This window comes from Candoia aspera, chromosome 3, assembly GCF_035149785.1.
Source record: "Candoia aspera isolate rCanAsp1 chromosome 3, rCanAsp1.hap2, whole genome shotgun sequence".
Lineage (NCBI taxonomy): Eukaryota > Metazoa > Chordata > Lepidosauria > Squamata > Boidae > Candoia > Candoia aspera.
This window is the reverse complement of record NC_086155.1, coordinates 33,648,429-33,668,080: the sequence shown is the minus strand read 5'-3', so window position 1 is coordinate 33,668,080 and position 19,652 is coordinate 33,648,429. Positions and strand designations below refer to the sequence as shown.

The 19,652-nt window shown below is 39.6% G+C and overlaps 2 protein-coding genes across 2 annotated transcripts in view; one reads left to right on the top strand and one right to left on the bottom strand.

The window, feature by feature from the left end:
* The window catches only part of MMP24 (matrix metallopeptidase 24), a 53,188-nt gene extending 51,166 nt beyond the window's left edge, over positions 1–2,022 (top strand). Inside the window, exon 9 of the mRNA XM_063297318.1 lies at positions 860–2,022. Coding sequence (XP_063153388.1) covers positions 860–1,197 — 338 coding nt within the window. The 3' untranslated portion in view covers positions 1,198–2,022. The remainder of the gene's footprint in view (positions 1–859) is intronic.
* A 1,407-nt stretch (positions 2,023–3,429) lies between these two features.
* On the bottom strand, positions 3,430–12,558 carry EIF6 (eukaryotic translation initiation factor 6). The gene is made up of 6 exons (XM_063297306.1): positions 12,390–12,558; positions 11,687–11,772; positions 10,585–10,760; positions 9,341–9,517; positions 8,417–8,598; positions 3,430–7,454 (listed from the first exon to the last, which is right to left on the bottom strand). Exons 1-6 carry the CDS (start codon positions 12,494–12,496, stop codon positions 7,445–7,447), a joined length of 738 nt encoding a protein of 245 aa, XP_063153376.1. The 5' UTR covers positions 12,497–12,558; the 3' UTR covers positions 3,430–7,444.
* Between the last annotated feature and the right edge of the window lie 7,094 nt (positions 12,559–19,652).

Sequence of the window (19,652 nt, the reverse complement as noted above, 5' to 3'; positions counted from 1 at the left end):
TCTTTAAGTAGGAAAATCTAAATAATGGTTTCTTTTTACTCTTTCTTCTGAAGTATGGCTAATCTTGCCATATACACAGTTCTCTGTTTTATCTCCACTCCTTAGTATGCAGACTTTCTATACCCTGACTGCAGCAAGGCATTTGACAAAATACTCCATGACATGCTGATTAATGTTGTGAGGAAAATAGGAGGAGGAAGGAGTATTAGGTATCTTCGCTGCCTTGAGTTATTTATAAAAATAATAAAGGTGGGATAGAAATCAAATAAATAAATAAATAAAATATGATAAGCTAGTTAAGTATGGGCTGGATTGCAGACAATTAATTGGAGTTGAAAACTATATTGTATTCCAAACTGTGTTCAAAGTTGTACTCAGAGAGTGCTCAGGAATAAGTAGGTAATAGTCTTGAGCACAGAAATAAAAATTAACATTATGCGAGAAATGTGATGAAAGTAAAATTAAAAAAAACTAAGTAAAAAGTTCTTTGCTTAAGAAGCAAAAATCAGATAGAGATGTACAGGATGAGGGATACCTGCCTTGCTAACAATACTTGCAAAAAAGATCTTGGAATTATAGTTGATTGCAGACTGAATATGAGCCAGCATGTGGCTTACAAAGAACGCAAATGCAATTTTAGGCTGCATCAAAGAAATGCAATTTCCAAATCGTAAGAAGTAATCATTCTACCCTGTTCTGCTTTGGTTAGGCCCCACTTCAAAACTGTGTCCAATTCTGGACAGCAATTTGTCTGAGAAGCTTTAATTTGGATTCTTATACACGATAGCCTAAACGACTGATTCCAACTCTATGGTTCTAGTTAGTCCATGAATGGAATAATCTCTGCTTTTTTTTTCAGTTTATACTTACTTTTACAAAGGTAAGGAATACTGGAAGTTTGATAACCAGAGGCTGACTGTGGAGCCAGGATACCCTAGGTCAATTCTCAAAGACTGGATGGGTTGTAACCAGAAGGAAGTTGAACGAAGCAAAGACCGACGCCTCTCTCATGATGATGTTGATATTATGGTAACTATAAACGATGTGCCTAGCACTGTTAATGCAATTGCAGTTGTGATCCCCTGCATTTTATCCTTGTGTATCCTTGTCTTGGTATACACAATCTTCCAGTTCAAAAATAAAGAGGTCCAGCAAAGTGTGACATACTACAGAAGACCTGTGCAGGAATGGGTATGACAAGTTCAGTAGCTCATTTGGTTCATGAGATGGTGATGATGATGGTGATGGGCTGCAGACGTTAGAAGGTGGTTTGATGGATAGCCTGCCAAACAACTTCTTCAAGAGACGTAAATGAGTCAGAGAATTCTGGGATTGAAAACAAAAACAAAAATCAACTAAACCCAGGTGGCCTTGCACTGTAGAGCCGCTTTCCTTCTGACTGCCTCAGTGCCGTGTGTCTCAGTGTGACATATTTGACCAACCCACTCAGTGAGTGTTGGGAAACCTCAAGAGGAGTTTGCTTCAACCTTTTTTCAATTCACTTGAGCAATCTTCTTCAGTGCCCACTTTTAAACCCAGCATTTGCCAGTGTAGCCAACCACCTATTGAGTCTTTTTTTCTACACTTGCCTCATAAAAAAAGACAGTTCTGTGGGTCACAAAAGGAACATTTCAGTACCTTCTGAAGAGGACATTCTGAGGCTTAGTCATTCTGAAAGATTTTAATTTATTACAGGATCCAGGCAATTACCTGAATACCATTTTTTTTCCAATACCTGCTGGTCAGATGTTTTCTACATTCATGGTAATGTTTCCACTCTTCAGCAACAAACACAAAGAGCTCTTAGGAGGTAATTTTGTGTAGACCACAACTTCAAACAGCTCTAAAGTCATTTCAGTTCACCTAAACTGACAGAAATGAAATTTCTGAATTCAATTAGTCTGCAAGACTAAGGAATTGAATTTATAAACACTAATGATGTGAATGCAGACCTTAATGATCTTGTTTTTAATAACTTGTCATGTAATAAATATTTAAATGTCATATTACCACTATTTTAAGTTGGCAACAATAAATTGTTACCATTATAAGATGAAATGTATGCTCCATGATATTTTCACCCATTTATATAAGAAAAAGTAAATCACATGTGCATTAGAATAGTAAAATGTGTGGGCAAGTTTGCAATGGGAATTTTGGTTTGCAATGATGGAAGGGGTGACATAAATCAGGAAGTTAATGATTTAAGTTATTATAAAGCTGGTAATTTTAAAATTTGGCAGTGTAAATAAGTCACTGTTTATGGCATCAGTGTCTTTAAACAGAAGAAAAATGGGTGTGTGTATGTGTGCAAAACATGACTAAGGGGAGATGGAGAAAGGCCTTTGGAAGATTAGGATTTGATAGGGCCCTGCTGATCAATGTCCTTGGCTTTCAGTGCAGCCTATCTGGGCAGCCTGCCCACCCCCCAGTCTTCCCATGGCCTGCCTCTCCCACCTCACAGTAGTGGTTGTAGCCCATGTCCAGGGTTTCGAGTGCAGCATACGGGAGGTGAGAAAAAGAAGGTGCTGGGATCAATCGATAAGCTGCTGCAAAATCAAGTGGAAGAGGGTGGGAAAGAGGAGCAGGCGCACCAGCCTTGCCCTCTTCACTTCTCCCAGCCAAAACCCAGAACCACCATAAAATTGCTGGTTTCAGTTCTGACACCTGCAGCCCCTCAGGTTGGCAGAACTTATGAGGCAGTTTCAGGTTCAGTACAAGGTATTTTCTGTTTTGTGTATACCCCTAAAAAAGGCAGTCCTAAACATGGGTGCGCTGGATCCAATTCATGAAAGGGTATGGACAAAAGACGGTATTTTTGTTGCTCTCTCTTCCTAAAACCCTGCCTCTTCCAAAGGAATACTGAATGGGCTATGTTATGGATCATGGGAATCTCCCCAAGTGACACAACAACTGATGTGAGCGGAGTTCCCACTCATGGAAGGTACTGTGGCCCTTTCCTCAGAAATCTTTCTCATTCCGCCAGAAGAGTTGAACTACAGTAGATGATGGCTGTTCAATGATAATTCTGTCAAGAGATTGGGAATATACCATCCATTAGCAGAGTGAGGGTGGTTTCCAGGTTCTGTGTGATTCTTTAGGCAGATCCACTGAAATCAAAGTTGCAAGTTTTTAATGAATACAGATCCATTGCTTTCAATGGTTCTATTTGGCAATAACCAAATAAAGGATGGAAAGGTGAAGCTTTTCCAAATTCTCACGGATTCTATTCTGTAAATCCACCCCAAGCTGTCTTTTTTCAGCTGGGCCCACGCACAAGGCCCAGCTGGGGAAAAACAATTGAAAATTATTCAAGAAAAAGGTTAAAGGAAACAGATGAATATGGTAAGGATTAAATACTCAAAGTATTTCCCACATAAGTATTACAAGGACAAAAACAAACAAACAAAAGAACAGTGGAAAACTAGCTTCTTTTTGAAATAGTTAATTCTGTCTCAACCTCAGCAAACATCGGAATTAGTAAATGTTATACTAGTTTATATTTATGCTGTAACTGAGAACATACCAAATAGTTTAGCTTTAAGAAAGAAAAGTCATGCACAACTATAAATGAAATATATTTTATACTTTTGATATTCTGAAAGTCCAGTAGGCCACACTATGGAATTGTAAAGGGCTTCTTTAACAATACAGATTAAAGGGCATCTCAGAATCCATGGTTGATAGATAGAGCATGTTAACTTTTAGCAATGGGGCTACAATAAACTCTTGTTGTGCATTCAACATGAAATGCAGTATAGAACAGATGTAGTAGCACTGTGCTATTAATATTATGTACCAAAATGAGCTACAAGCACACCATCACCTCATGCGCGATATGATAGTGAAACACAGGTTGATAGCACATATGCATTTTCAGCCCTAATAGTTAAGGTCTTTAGCCACTTAATTGCACTGTTGCAAAGACTTTTTAAAGATTCAGGCAGAGTAATACCTATTTATGTTGCACATGTGAATCTTGGTTTTATGCCTGCTTGTAATAATCTTACTGTTCCCACATGCTATCGAGAAGTCTTTCACTGTATTTCTAGACTTGTATGAACTGATCTAAACATGGCTCCTACTTTGGAATTAAACCAGTTGAGACTTAGAAAATGACAAAAGCAAATTCTTCACAGACAATTAAGAAGCAACTTTGCTGTTACTTCTTTAGAGAACTTATAATGTGGGTGGGATTGAATTTGGTCACTGAGAAGCCAAAGATTCCAAAGTCCATCAGCTCAAACTAGTAGGGTGACTAGAACCATATTCCTGGTTTTCCTGCTTTCTTGGCTTTTTTTTTTTAAATATCCTCCCATTGGCTTTAATGCAAAGATATTGGTTACACACTGTTGATTAATGCAAATTTATCCTGATTTGATATTGCCTGGAGATCAAAGGTACTTCCTCTCTCTCCTTTGATATTGGGAGTAGTGTTATTGAGGTTTCCATGGCAGCTAGGATGGTGTTCAGGAGTCACATCTCCCACCTTCAGAATCCAGGTTGTATTGAGAACTGCTGCTGCAATTTCTAGAAATGGATACACTTAGTCTCAAGCCTGACATCAAATAAAGCAATACTATGTATTATTAGTAGTATTAATACTAATACTATTATTAAAGTAATACTGCTCGTGCTTGGTTTATGGTATGAACTCTGTTTAGATTATTTCAGCCTTAGCATTTGTCTCCTTTGCATCATATGGGACTTAACAGGCATTTTCTATCTTCAGCTCTGATATGAAAAGACCTCCTTGCATAAATGTCCTGAACTAGCAGCTAAACTTTTCTTCAACATTATTCTATCAATGATCTTGTATTATTTTCCCTCCCCTTAGTTTTTGGGCTGGGTTTTTGGCAAGTTAATTGGCAAAAGTACCCATTACCCTTTTCACAAGCCCCTAGAGTGGATGGATCAAGTACTTAGCCTGTCTTATTTTTATGGAGGGGAACTGAGGGAGCAAAACAGATGCTTGGAAACTTTGAAGAGGTTTAGGGAACCTTAAAAACACTGGAGAAAAAAAAAACCTTGAACATTGGAATCCTGACCTCACCCCTTAAGAATATGCACCTTGGCATACCATACAAACCAGATTCAACTCTTGAGTTAACAAAAGTTGTGCACCCCTCTGTAATACAAATCAAATACTCATGAAATAAAGACCGATACATTTATTGGAAGTATGTTATCTTTTCCAAAGGGCTACAATTTTGTCAAATTCATTCTAAAATAAATGTCATGGCATCTGTACCACATCATTAAACTCTTTACAATCCATCAGAAGGCTGATTATCTCATTAATGGTCCAGGAAATGTCAGTTTCTAAGATGCAAGTTCACAGTATCTACACTACTGCAATAAAGTTTATTTTTGTGAACTACCATAACAAAAATGTCAACTTCTCAGTTTACTGGCATTAGCTTTCTATGTATACTCCACAAGTACAGCCAAATGACGGAAACAATGCCTGACCCTATATATTCCCACTTAAAAGTACAGACACTTCCCGGGTGACGTGCAACCTGATTTATATAAACTCAGCTTTACTGAACATTTTCTAAATGCATAAAAAATTGAGTTTTGCACAAAGTAGTACAGCATCCAGATGAATACCCAACATGTGCAAACACTGAGTTATGCAAGGCTTTCCAGATTAATACACAAGCTGGGGACTGGCTATAAGCCACCGTACTCAGTAGATCCAGTAGTTACATCTTAGATGCAATGGTTTATGTTGCAGCCTTAGTCATGGTCAAAGCCTTCCCTGGGTGCAATATATAGTTAGCAACTAATTGCTTTTCTTCGTATTTTAATTGAAAAATTGCTATACCTACAAAGGACTTCTGTTTACTACAAAAGTGTAAGTTAATTTAGCTCTATTGCCACCCTAACCCTAATACCCTTATAGTACTGAAAATCTAAATTCAGTAATCTTGGCTGTGAAATAAAAGCCTTCCTTAACTTCTCTCAACAGTATCGAAGTGTGAAAACTGCAAAAGTCTACACCTAGGAGTCGAGAGTAAAGGTCACTTTTGTTAAAAGAACTTATGCAATAGGCAACAGTTGGAGGCTAAGTATGTAATATTTTTCATTTACTTCCAGCTCACCCCATTCTTTTATCTGTGTGTGTGTCATGCATGAGCTATATGTAGAGCAGATGAGTCAGAGCCAGTTCGATCACTTTCAGTCTTATAGCGCAAGTGTCATCACTTCGAATGGGAGATACAAGGCAATTTTGGTAAGGAATACATAACCAGTGAGGATAGTTTTTATAATTTTAGTGTATGTTCCAGACAAACTGTTACACTAATTTGGCGGAGGGTTGATAAAGCAAAAGCTGTGGCCTGACGTATGAAGCAAGGTAAAGCCAGTTGGTGTAGCAAATGTAAAAAACCTATTCAGACTTCAATTTGATACAGCTCTTGTTGTTTCAAGTTCAACTCTATGTCCACACCAATTATTTCAAGGATTAAGGTTTATTAAGCTTAATCTTAAGATAGAGCTAAATTAACTTACACTTTTGTAGTAAACAGAAGTCCTTTGTAGGTATAGCAATTTTTCAATTAAAATACGAAGAAAAGCAATTAGTTGCTAACTATATATTGCACCCAGGGAAGGCTTGTGTTGCTATCATAAAATCTCCCCAATTCCAAATAATCTAACTGCAAGTAGTCCTACTTTTATGCAAAAACAAACATTGTATCCTTGGATTTAAGACAAAGGAGCAATATATTTTGATATTGAAAGATAAGCATGAAGGCAACTATCAGAAAGAAATCCCTTTCAATTTAAGTCTATTATTTTCTCTGATAGAAAAAGACTTTCCACTAAAAAGCAGATACAGTTCTCTTTGGCTTTTCAGTGACTTCACATATGGATGAACTAGATTCTATGACCATACCCTCCTGGAAAACATAAATATGCTTGGCTTTGCTGAAATGTTCCATAGTTTCAGCCCCTTAAAAAATTATTTTCTGGATATAGAATGATGCATGATAGTAACATGAGGATCCAGCTATGTTAATCTGGTCTTGCTGGCTATGTGAAAGCTATCCTGAAAAGTTCCAGACTGAAACAACACAAACACCAGCCCCTTCTGAAAGAAAACAATCAGCATTCTTCAGGCAGCATTCTGGTGAATACTGGGGGAAAAAATAACCTTTTTTTGCTTAAATCATTATTTTATGTTATAACAATCATCTTATGAATAAATGAACGCAAAAGAACAGATTAACAAAACAAAGGGACATAAAGATGTTTTTTTTTTAATTCAAATCTTGCTTGCCAAAGGAGGTTTAGAATAATATAGTTTTGAAACAACGATTGTGGTAGAGACCTCCTTCTTAGACTGGAGGGACACTAAACAGAGGATTTACTTCAGTGAGCAGTCAAGATCATAATCTGGCCTTTCACTCCTGTAGTGTTTCTGCAGGCATGGAGCAGATCATGTCAAGCTATAAAAGGGAACAGAAATTATTATCAGCAAAAAAACATACTTGAAGCTTTACTTTTATGCTTGAGCTCTAAAAATCAGACAAGGTCCAATTGAAAACCAGCACCTCAAACTGAAACTAAGTGAGATGCATATAAAAACATGAGCCACAGAGTTACGAGATAACCATTCTATGTACAGAAATGGTAGGTTATCAATGCAATACAGGTAGTCCTCACTTAATGACTGCCTTGTTTAACAACTGTTCAAAGTTACGATGGCACTGAAAAAGTAACTTTACGGCCGGTCCTCACACTTACGACCGTTGCAGCATCCCTGTGGTCAATCCCACTGGAATTGCACTTCACAGCCGGCGCTTCACAGCCAGCTTCCAACAAGCAGTCAATGGAGAAACCAGCAGTAAAATCGCAAGTTGCAGTCACGTGATTTCTTGCTTAATGACTGTGTTGCTTAGCAACAGAGTTGTTGGTCCCAATTGTGGTGGTTAAGCAAGGACTATCTATAGTAATAAACAATGCTGAACTATTTCTGTCCAGTTAACCTGACATATCATGTAAATGCAACTTCCTCATTGGCTTCCCATCTTCCTAAAAGTCAGCAATTATGTACAATGTGCTCTTACTGGAAGCAGATCCAAGCACATGGAAGAGAGAGAAATGTTTATTAATGAACAAGTAGTACTATACATCTTCTCAGAGTGATGAATCCCTTGGAATTTACAGAAGGCTGCAAACACGTTAAGACCATTGAAGAAAGCCATTGTTAGTATAGTTATATTCTGTCTACCATCCATCTCTAATAATTTTTGAAAGCAGATTTATTTATTTATTTGTCAGTCATATTTTTATTACTGCCCATCTCCCCCACTCGGGGGACCCTGGGCGGTTCACAATAAAACAGTATAAAATACAATAAATCAGAATAATATCAATAAATATACATATAAAATAATGTTTGACTCACCTATCAATCAAAGAATCTCTCATAGTGGTAGCAATGGTACTTGGCTGTGCTTCATTGAGTTTGAAGACACTCTCAATAACAGATAATTCTGTGCTAGTTGTGTCCAGGCCACAGAAGGCACACCAGTCATTCACAACCATTCCAGCTGCGATCACCTCACTGCCACGATTAACAGTTCCAGCCTGATAAGAAAGATAGCTAGTTGTCTAAGAAATTCTTTCTCATGCATTCTATCCCCTCTCCGTGCCTAAGGCTGCATGAGTATGAACCCTATTTGTAACTATTTAAATAGATCAGAGGACCAAAGTTTCAATAGACATGCATAATATTCATGATGTTCAACAGTCATTGCACTGGCAGTTTTCTACTCTTTTCCAAACCATGCTTTATGGCTTAGTGTTATGAGCCCAGCCACTCTGACAAATCATGGTTACAATAAATCATAGATCAGCAAAATGTGTGAATCACAATTACTGTCATTCCCAATAGATGTCTCATATGCTATTTAATACAGTTAACACAACTATACTAGACATATTTTTCAATGTTTCCCACTGGAATTGTTCATCCGGATATTCACTGCTCCTAATTTTATGGTTTAAGATTAGGCTGCACTAGGTCATGCATATTTGGAAATAACTCTTTTGCTGTCTATTTCTTTAGGCTGCAAGGACCACACAACACTATATAATCCAAAAAGAAGTTGAAGGGAATAATATCGAAACAATTAGAAACAACCGTAGGAAGAGATCTCCTGTTTTAAATCAGCCAACCTATAGTGGCATATAGAGGGGTAAAACTGTGGTTGAGTACATCCCCAATGCAAAATCTAGTCATAAGATGTTAAAATCCTATTATGTAATTTGGTTCATAATATAGTATAAAGAAACAACACCCCAAGATTTGAACAGAAAGAATATTTACCACAAGGGGGACTTGTAACAACGAGGAAAGTTCATCCTGGTCTTCTATAGAGGTCTTAGGGTGTACTAATCCTCCTTGGTTGCTGAATGCACAGTAACTTCCCACCAGTGCTTGGTCTGCTACTGTCTGTCTAAATACTTCCACTTTCAGTACATCAGCTAGAATCTCTTCTGTCTCCTGTAAAAAAAATACTGACATTTAAACTTAGGGCTGTTAGAAGACATTTATCTGATTTCAAGTGATCATCATTATGTTTTCATTGCTTTTAACCACAGAACTTCAACATTATTAGGGTGGGCAGCATTCCCTGGGTAGCATCTCTTCCCCCAACTCAAGGTCATTCCCACATGCCATTACACTTGCCTTTGTGCTTGCTAGTGGGTCACCTCAACATAATTAGTCCTCTGCAGCTTGCGTTGGAAGTGAGGCTCAGTGAGCAGAGGGCCCACAGGCTTCAGTGCGGGCTGGAGGAAAGCTCAGTACTGACAGCCTAGCTGCAGGCCCTCTGTTTGCTCAGCCCAGCCTTCCTCTTGCAAGGCCATGCAAAGGACCATCAGCTGCCTTGGCCAGGAGCACCCCTCCTTCTGCAGGAGCAGCTCCAGTACAGGTCCAGAGGGCCTCCCGCATTCGGTTCTCCAGGAGTGCTTCCAATGTGAGCTGCCTTGCCTCCTCTACTGGTTCAGTCCCGCTGCCTCCTCCCTGGCTGGGCCCGGTAAGCTCCCTTCTGCAGATGAGGCTCCACTGCCCTGCCATGCTTGTTGTGTGTATCACGGGGCTGTGCACTCGCCCAGCACCTGGATCCCAGGCCAGCAGTGGAAGAAGATGGCAAAGGTCAGCTGGAGGCAGGGGTAGGCGGCGGAGTGCAGGGCATCCAAAAGGGCAGAGATGGGGCAGGGAGATAGGCAGGTGGGGGAGTTGAAGCAGAGGCAGTTCACGCAGGGCAGGAGAACATGACTGTGGGATGCTGTGAGGGTTGTAAATGCAGGCTGGTTGCCAAATACCCAAATTTTGATCATGTGACTGTGGGGGTGCTGGAACAGCCGGAACTTCGAGGACTGGTCGTAACTACCATTTGTTCAGCGCCATTGTAACTTTGAATGGTCACTGAACGAATGGTGGTTAAGCAAGGACTACCTGTACAGCAAATGTTGAATAAAAAACGGTTTGTTAAACTGTTGCTAAAGATTAGTTAGCTAGTGCAAACAGCATGCTTACTACTAAAGGATTCAGATTTTGACATTTACTCTGTCAATGTCTGGGTGGGCAAGTGCGACGTAGTCATTGCATGCAGTGACATTTCCCAGAGCAGAAAGACGTTCTTCCACCCGCTGGATTCGCACTGAGTCAGGAAGGCAGTTTCGGATATGCTGAAGTTCCTGGTCTGTAGTGTTGTTTGGGACTAATAACCCATGCCTGTTCCCTAGAAGTATAGAAAAAAAATGCCTTCAATTCCTGTCCCCAAAATTCTGTGCCATAAAACAATGACCCAGGACCAGAAATAAGAAAGTATGAATCTAATTCAATGTTCTTTAACAGTATCTGACCTTAAACAGTTTACAGTACTGCCAGAGAGTTGGTTTTTTACCAAAATATATCCACAATACAATGCAAGCATTGTAGAAAAACGGCCACATTTTGCCTACCTAGTTACCTCCTCCAATTCCACTACCACCTTCAGGCATAAAATTTAATTTAATAAAAGTATCATAGCTGTCTAACAAGTTAGTAAATGGGAGTGGGAAGCCATAATAAATTTAAATAAATATTAATAAATGGATTTAGTTGGCTTTATTACATTACAAAACAATGTATTATTTCAATTAACACTTCTAAAAATAAATTAATACAAGATTTTGAAAATAAATAAGGCAATGATGAGGGAAAAAAACCCTCATTCTCCCTGTTTTGTCTTTAGAAGCACTTAGGTAATCGGAAGCTCCTCCATCTTCCTGGAAACCATAGCAACTGACACAATGAAGAGCCCATAGGCTAAATCCAAATTATATGAATGGATCTCCCTTAACACAAAGTTTGTGGAATACAACTCTGTAGTGTTAATGTTTCAATTCAGGGGCCTGGTATCTTTGCTAAATTGTAAACAAAAACTTTTAACTTTTAAGCATTTTTAATAATTTCACTCAAAAGCTATCAGCATAAACATGAACTGTACTCAACAGTACATTTAGACTTTATAACTGAAGGCACAATAACAGTTGCCTTCCTTCTCTGAAATATTACAAAATGCACGGATAAAAATCAAAATTGCTTGTCAATAAGTTAAGGCTAAAATGAGATAAGAATTTTACATTTTAAGGGAAACTCAATCATATAAAGAAAGCAGCTCACCCACACACATTCTGCCAATGATCCGACATCCAGCAATAGACGCATGAATTACAGGAATGGTGTCAGAAAGCTCCCCTTCAAATACACTAAAACACAACAGAATAAGATTTAAACATGCAAGGAAGATTGTAAACTTCAGTTCAATTCAAACATGCCTGAAGAGCTACATTCTCAGAAAGATTAATAAAGGAACAAGTTGCAGAGAAATAGTCTTACTGACATCTTCTGACCTAACGTGTCCAGTACAGCATGAGTAAGAGAGGACACCTTCACAGGTGCTGATCCCTGATATAGGAGTCAGCACTGGAGTGGTGCTGGGGAGCCCCACACTGAAGTCTCCACTCAAACATGGATATATCACTGGGTCATTTTTGTCTGCTTGGTTTTTTGCCCAACCCAACCTACCTCACCGACGCTTAAAGTAATAATCAACAGAACGAACTAAGGCCCAATCATGCTCTTTCAGTATAAAGGAAGACCCCTGCAGCCTTTCCCACTTATTCTTCTTTAATGACAAACTACAATCCAAGGAAGAAGCTGCAGTGGAGCAGAGACGGGTCCCGATCTGGAAAAGTCAAGGCGCGGCATCTTCGTTGCCTGTCGGATGACCAGAGCAAACCTAGGCCAAGATCCTGGAAGCGATCAGCTATCCAAGAGCCTCCCGAGGAGAAGAACAGAAACCATATCGGGCTTCTCTAATCACCTGTAGAAGCCCTCAGAGCCGCCAATGGCCACCAGACAGTATGCGTTGGTGAGCTTCGCGAAACAGCCGATCTCGTTGTTGTTCTCGAAGCTCGCCCGGACCGCCATGCCCGTAAAAGACCCGGCACGCAGAAGGAAAAAGCAGAACCTGAAAAAGCTTCCGAGACGCGAGGACAGGCCTCTCCGACCGTAGCCCGGAAACCGATAGTGACGTTATTCCGTTTCTAAAGTCCTCCCCTAGGCTGATGCTGATTGGACGAATATAGCCCACAGTCTTACTAGGGGGCGGTGTTGGATGTCGTTTTTCCTGTCTTCCCGGAAGCTGCTTCCCAACATATTGCGGGAAGGATGTAGGATTTTTGACGGTGTGTGATGTAGGACGGCAGCTTTGGACTGCCAAAATCCGAACTCCGCTGGCTGAGAGCTAAGAGTTACGGCGAGGGTGGAGGGAGGGACGGTCTTCCTTTTGGCAGCTGTCAGAGACTTCGGGCGCGACCCGCTTCGGACGGCCAGGAAAGTTAATGATGATGATGATGATGATGATGATTAGATTTTTGTCCCGCTTTATTTATTTATATATATATATATATACATACACACACACATACATACACAGAGAGAGCGAGAGAGAGAATATAAGTTGTCATATATATGTATGTATATATGAATCGACACACACACATATATGTATGTAATTAAATTTATATGGTGCCCGACTCCCAGCCAACCAATATATATTGGTCACCTCAAGGTGGTGAACATACCTAATACTCCTGCCTCCTATTTTCCCCACAACAATAGCCCTGTGAGGTGGGCTGGGCTGAGAGAGTGACTGGCCTGAAGTCACTCAGCCCGCCCAAGAGGCCACCCCGCTAATCTCTGCTGGATCCTCACTGACATGGTGGCCATCACTGCTGCTGTCCAGCTGGGATAGTGGCTCTTGGGGAGACTGACCCAAATGAAACACACCTATTTGTGGTCTTCTAGTGCAGGAAGCAGCTAAATTTTTAGAGAATCATGCCAGGAAAATTGCCAGCACTGGCACTAGCAATGAGGTGGGGAGGAGGGAAAATAATAGAGAGGAAAATGGTTTTGTATTGTGGTTGGTTGTACCTTGCTTTCTTGTACCCAAATGCTAGGCCCATGTTTCTTGTGAAAAACAAGGTAGTGCTTCGGAAGTGAAACTTCACCATTATACACCATTATAAAATGTACTAATGTGAACTCGGGGACTAATTACCTTAATTAGATCACTTTTTCCCTTACCTTTTTTATTATTTTCTATCTCCAGCATGATGACTCTCCAGACAAATCATAGAGAAGGCAGCTGAACAGACTCTTGGCTCTGTCAGAGCACCACCTAGTGCAAAAGATGCCTAGCGCAAATCACAAATAGGCATGTTTGATTTGGGTCAGCCTCCCTGCCCCCAGTGCCCCAGGCATGTTGCACTACAGATCCTGGGGATCTGATGGGGATGACTTATGGACATCATAGTCCATTGTTTTTCAAACTTGGCAACTTTAAGATGTGTGGACCAACTCCCAGAATTCCCCAGCCAGCATGTTGGTTGGGGAATTCTGGGAGTTGAAGTCCTCACATCTTAAAGTTGCCAATTTTGAACAACACTGTTGTAGTCCAATGTAGGGGAGGGCATGTAAAGCTCAATATGAGTCATAGGGACTTTCCATGACCTGTGTTTAACATGAGGGGAACTACTGAGCTGTTCCTGATGGAGCGGAATAATGTAAGGTCACGAAATGACACCCATTTGCTGGATTTAAATTGCTGGGTTTGCATAACAGTAAACTAAAATCTGTTTGACTAGTTTCTGGCTCAAATGTGTTGTGCTAACTAAGCCGTTCCCAAGCCAAACTGAGGAAGCAGGGCTGGGCTACAAATAGATACTTTTTGCAGTTGGAGAGAATGTGTTTGTGTTGCATTTATGTAACCACAGTTTAACAATCTAGCTGGAGGGAGGGATGTCTTTTATTCCTGATTGCCCCTTTAAATCAATTAAATGTCATCTGCAGCAGCTTTATAGCACAAATTACATCATTATGCAAATGACGTACATTGATGTAAATACCACAGAAATTTTGTTTTTTGTTTGTGAAGTCCACTGCTTTATAATCCACTAAGATTTCACTGTAAACACTCATATAATACAACTGTCAAGTTGTGTGCATGACGCACCAAAGTACAAACTAGTCAACTACTTTTTAGCTTACTATACTGAGTAATCAGTTAATGGTTTAGTGTATTATGCAGACCCACAGATTGGTTAAATGAATAATCATAGATAAATGTGTTATGTGAAAATAGCCTCACACTGCCTACAAATTAAAATTCACCCCAAATGAATTTTAAATAAAACGAAAAAGAACAGAAAATGAAAAATGAAAAAGAACAGAAAGATAGGATGGGCCATTAAGATAAAGGAAAACTGATTTCAAGGCTAGTGTCACACTTTCTGATCAAATGTTCCCAGAACACCTTATTGGACTTCCAGCAATCCGTGTCAACCCACGAGTTGCCAGCAGGGAGGGGGAGCCAGTTTGGAGTGTGAATCATTTTGTTTGGGCTAGCTGCTCCTTGCCCCAAGGTCATCGGAAGAGAAACTGTTCCAGCCATCTGCTGACACGGGAAGGAGGGGCACATACCAAAGGGGGCAGGAGGGGGGGAATTTGAAGCCTCTGTGATTTTAAATGTAGAAATGTGCGGGAAATGCCATTCACAACTTTTTCTATGTACTGAACGCTTCGCTTCATTAAATAGATTTCTAAGCAACAGCTTATGAGTCTTAACTGAGTGAAAGCTTGAGTGTTCCAGGCATCACAGCTAGATTAAATTGTTATTATCTAAACCCCTTTCAGTCAGGTTTTATTGTATCTGTATTATAGGGTTTTATAGTTTTATATTTTTATCTATCTTTTATTGTAAACCGCCCAGAGTCCCTTTTGGGAGATGGGCGGTGATAAATTTGATTAATAATTAATTAATTAATTAATATAATTATTTCCCGGTCACAAATTTAAAAGGGTTATGCAGTGGTTTAAAGTCTGTTTCAAAAGGATGCATCTGTCTGTATCTCTTTAAAGCAGCTGTGTTTTTCCCATGACTGTACAACAGTTGCAGAGGGCATCATGCAATCCTGGGACAAGACATACTGTAGCTATTTTGAAGAGTTGCAGACAAGAGATGTGTTTTGGAATCATGTCCAAAGCACTGCACAGCCCTTTTGTGTATAGTTTGGTGATAGCTTTTAAGGCCAAATGTCACACCTAAGGTGTTGAGAGGCTATGTACGACCATGTTGTAGTCCTTTCAACTTCCAGTTTGGTTGTGGAACAGCTATCTATATGTTTCTTTCTAGGATGGCACCCAGATGACATGTTCATCCCTGAGGTCACGTTTTTTATAGGGAGTTAGAGCTTCTTTTTATAGTGGTAGGGATAAATTAGCTGATGTGTGAGGGGATGAACTGTCATGAGTAAGGATGGCGAGCAGGGGGCTCCCATCCAGACTGTTAAGCACTGAGGAATTAGGTAGCCATTCCAAGAGGCACAGATCGGGCCCGCCTTAACCTTTGGGGTTTATATGTCTGGGTTTTTCCCACGCTTCTTCAGTTTGTTAGGATTTTCCTGTTATGTAGCTGCAATAAAACACTAGAGACCTGTTCCTTGTCTCAGTGTGGTTCCTGGCTGTTAGGACATGAACTCCAGATAGAATTTGTTTAGGCATGATTGTGGAAGGTCAGGTTCACCATGCAGAGCAGGAGGATGTAGACTGGAGACATACTCAGACTGCTCCCCCCCTCACTGCAGGACAAGAACGGAGGGGGAGGACGAAGCACAGGGGCTTAGAATCTGCCCAGCCACTTGATCCTTCTACAGTGAGCAGCAAAGGGGTAGAGGCAAAGCTTTGCCTGTGGTAGCTTGGGAAGGTAGCATCATTTGGGAACTGCCTGTGAGCTGTTGGGTCAGGTCTATTGGCAGGGCAGGTATGCAATGGTGGGGGGGCTCCATGGGTCCTGCCAGGTGTCCTGGTGACAGGAAGGGGCTGCTGAAGCTACTGAAGTTCAGAGTCATCTCTTGGTAGGTTTGAATGATCTCAGTCTCTTTTCTGCCATCTAGTGGTCATCTGGGGCAGTGTTTCTCAACCTTAGAAACTTTAAGGAGTGAAGACTTCCACTCCTAGAATTCTGGCTGGGAAATTCTGGGACTTGAAGTCTATACATCTTAAAGTTGCCAAGGTTGAGAAACACTGATCTAGAGTTTCACAGCCCAGGTATGGTAGCCCTATTATTAAACAAAAAATGGTTTATTGCAGTGTGAACCATGCCTCAATTTATGATTTGGTAGGCAGGTTTGCTTTTACAGATGAGTCTGGACAGAGTTAAAGAGCGCAGGCTGGAACTTGTCACAGAGTATTCGGTTATGGAGCATGATACTAGAGCAGCCATAAGCCATGTATTATTAGGAAGCACTGCAGTTTCAGTTGTAAGTAGAACGTCACATTGATACTGAATGTGAATGAACCCATTCTTCCTGCTATTTTAAATAAATTTTATTTTAACTCTTTGATTCTAGGGAAAGTTACATGCTTGAATGAAGTGTCTCAAAAAGACACTGAAGAATTTGAAGGCATGGTAACATATTATTTGATAGCTGATGGTACTAAACAAGCAAAAAAATTCTGCTTGTAAGCAAATGTTTTATTCCCTACCTAATTCGTTTGTATGCAGTCACTATGAGCCTGTTTATTTGAAGGTCAATACAAGTTCTGGTAGAGTCAGTTTGGTGTGGTTAAGGCACCAGGCTAGAAACTGGGAGACCATGAGTTCTAGTCTTGCCTTGCGCGCAAAGCCACCTGGGTAACCTTGGGCTAGTCACTGTCTCTCAGCCCTAGGAAGGAGGCAGTGGCAAACCACTTCTGAAATATTGCAGGAAAACTGCAGGGGCTTGTTTGGGAGTCAAAAACAGACTTGAAGGCACACCCAGAAACACACAAGTTCTGTAATTGAGAAAGGACCATGCCTAAAACACTGCCTCATTTGTTTAAGCAAACCAATAATGATAGACAACAATTAGGAAATCTCCACCCAAGGTTTTTGAACTAGTTCAATCTAGAATCACTCTAGGCAGTTTTAAGCAAGGTGTCCATGGCATGTTCCTTTTGTTTTAGAGCAGAGTTTTCCCCAGAAAGTTTCCCACTGTTTTCCAAGGCATGCAAAAAAGTTAGCCTATATGTTTTCTACTCCATGATAAGAATTTTAAGCTAATTGGCTACTTGCTGTTCCTTCCTCCTTCTCTTCTTCCCCATTCTTCTTTTCCCCATCTCTGTTTTTATTTTTTCTTCAGTTAGTAACTTGAAGAAATGCATAGCTCTGTGCTCCCATTCCCAATCTTTTCTTAATTCTTATTGTGGAATGCTCATTAATGCTTTATGCAGAATGTACCAAGGAAGCTTTCTTGATCGAAGAAGCATATTCCTTGTTTAAGAAGAGGTACAGGGTCTTGAATTAGCATATTCATAGCTTGGAGGGAGATCAAACCCAATTGGTGAAGTTCACACATCAAGCTAAACCATACTTCCACTTGGATTTTATATTTATATTTATTGTTTTAGTATATTGGTTGTTTACTTTGTAATTTTATACATTGATGCTTTTAAAAGGATAATTTTATTGTAAACCGCCCAGAGTCCCCCATTTTGGGGGGAGATGGGTGGTGATAGAAATTTGAATGATAAATAGTTTTATTTTTTATAATCTATCTTATCTGAATTTAGCCACTGTACTTTATTTGGCATATGATAGTTAAACAAACCATGATATAGTGGTTTATAGAGTACTATTTATTTCAATACTACCATCAGACTATATTGTGTGCCAAAGTTCTGATTAACCAGAGAGAGAGAGAGAGAGAGAGAGAGAAGAAGAAAAAGAAGAGTTCTTCTTAAGGCATTTACTGTCTAAATTGCTATTGACAGAGCTACCAGTCTTTGAAATTAAAACAATGCTAAAATGATAGTTTATGATTAAAACAGTCATAACCTTTCCTGTGATTCCTTCATGAAATCTCAAAAACCTTGGTTAAACTAAACTCCCTCAGGAAGCATATCAAATCTTTATTTTCAGAAATAACAAATGTTAGTGATGACCATCTCTTCTTCCATACAAAGTAAGACCAAGTATTTAAAATGTTTAACTGCTCTCAGATAGTTAAGCATGCAATGAACACTCTCTTTGAGTTCAGTGGACTTCTGAGAACAACACTTTGGCTGGACAGAAAACAGCTGCTGCTGCTTAAGTTATTTATTATAACTTAAACGAATTGAGCTGGGCTGTGATTGTACAAATCCATTATTAAAATCTGGTTGACCACTTCCTTGGGATAACTATGATATCTATTCGTGTATTTAAAACATATATCATTATATGCAGAGAACTAAGGCAAAATTTAGGTTAGTACAAGGTCATGTGCAATGTTCAGAGATCTTAATTAGGTCTGTGGTTTGTAACCAAAACACTAAGACAAGAGATGATTATTATTCACATTATTTAATGTGATATAATGTAACCAGTCTATTATTGACATTCCCTTTCCTTCCTTGTCTGTACCTGCCAAAGCAATTTCGCAGATGCAGATTGTTTTTGTTGAAGCAAAGAAATTAGCTTTACTTTATTTCGTATAGCTAATGTCCTGATGTTTAAACTAAGAGTTGTATTTTACTTGTTTTTTTTCCTATTTCTGTCATGTTTGAAAGAGAAGGAAACAACTGAGTTTTTCTTTGTCAGAGTGGCTATAATTTGGATTTCTGCATTGAGCATGGTGTATTGATCAACTTAGTGAGTAGCAATATTAAAAGGAAGTCAGGAACTATGTAATATGATTTCTGCATATCTTTATTCCCTGCTACTTTGGTAAATGTGGATTTCTTTCAGCTCTGTCTTAAACAGAATTGCAAAATAATCCACACTGGGCCAGTGAGATGGGTGCTTTTATCAAAGAGGTGCATTATAACCCCTCTACCAATCCTTTAAATTGAATTACTTATATTTTGCATTATCTATCTATGTGTGTGTGTGTGTGTGTGTGTGTGTATTAATACCAATTTTATTTACATACTGATATTCATCAAATTGTTCAAGTTGGTATGTACTCCCCCTCTCCCCCAAGATCGATTAAATTGAGAAATAGCATTGTCCCAAGCATGCTCCTCCAGTATTTCAGGAATCCCAGTTAAGTCTGTGAGGCAAAAG

Excerpts from the sequence above, each read along its gene's own strand:
- EIF6 (XM_063297306.1), bottom strand. The coding sequence starts at position 12,496 with ATGGCGGTCCGGGCGAGCTTCGAGAACAACAACGAGATCGGCTGTTTC. Across the intron at positions 10,761-11,686 it reads CATTGGCAGAATGTGTGTGG|GGAACAGGCATGGGTTATTA; the intron begins GTGAGCTGCTTT and ends CTATACTTCTAG. Across the intron at positions 8,599-9,340 it reads TGTTACAAGTCCCCCTTGTG|GCTGGAACTGTTAATCGTGG; the intron begins GTAAATATTCTT and ends CTTTCTTATCAG.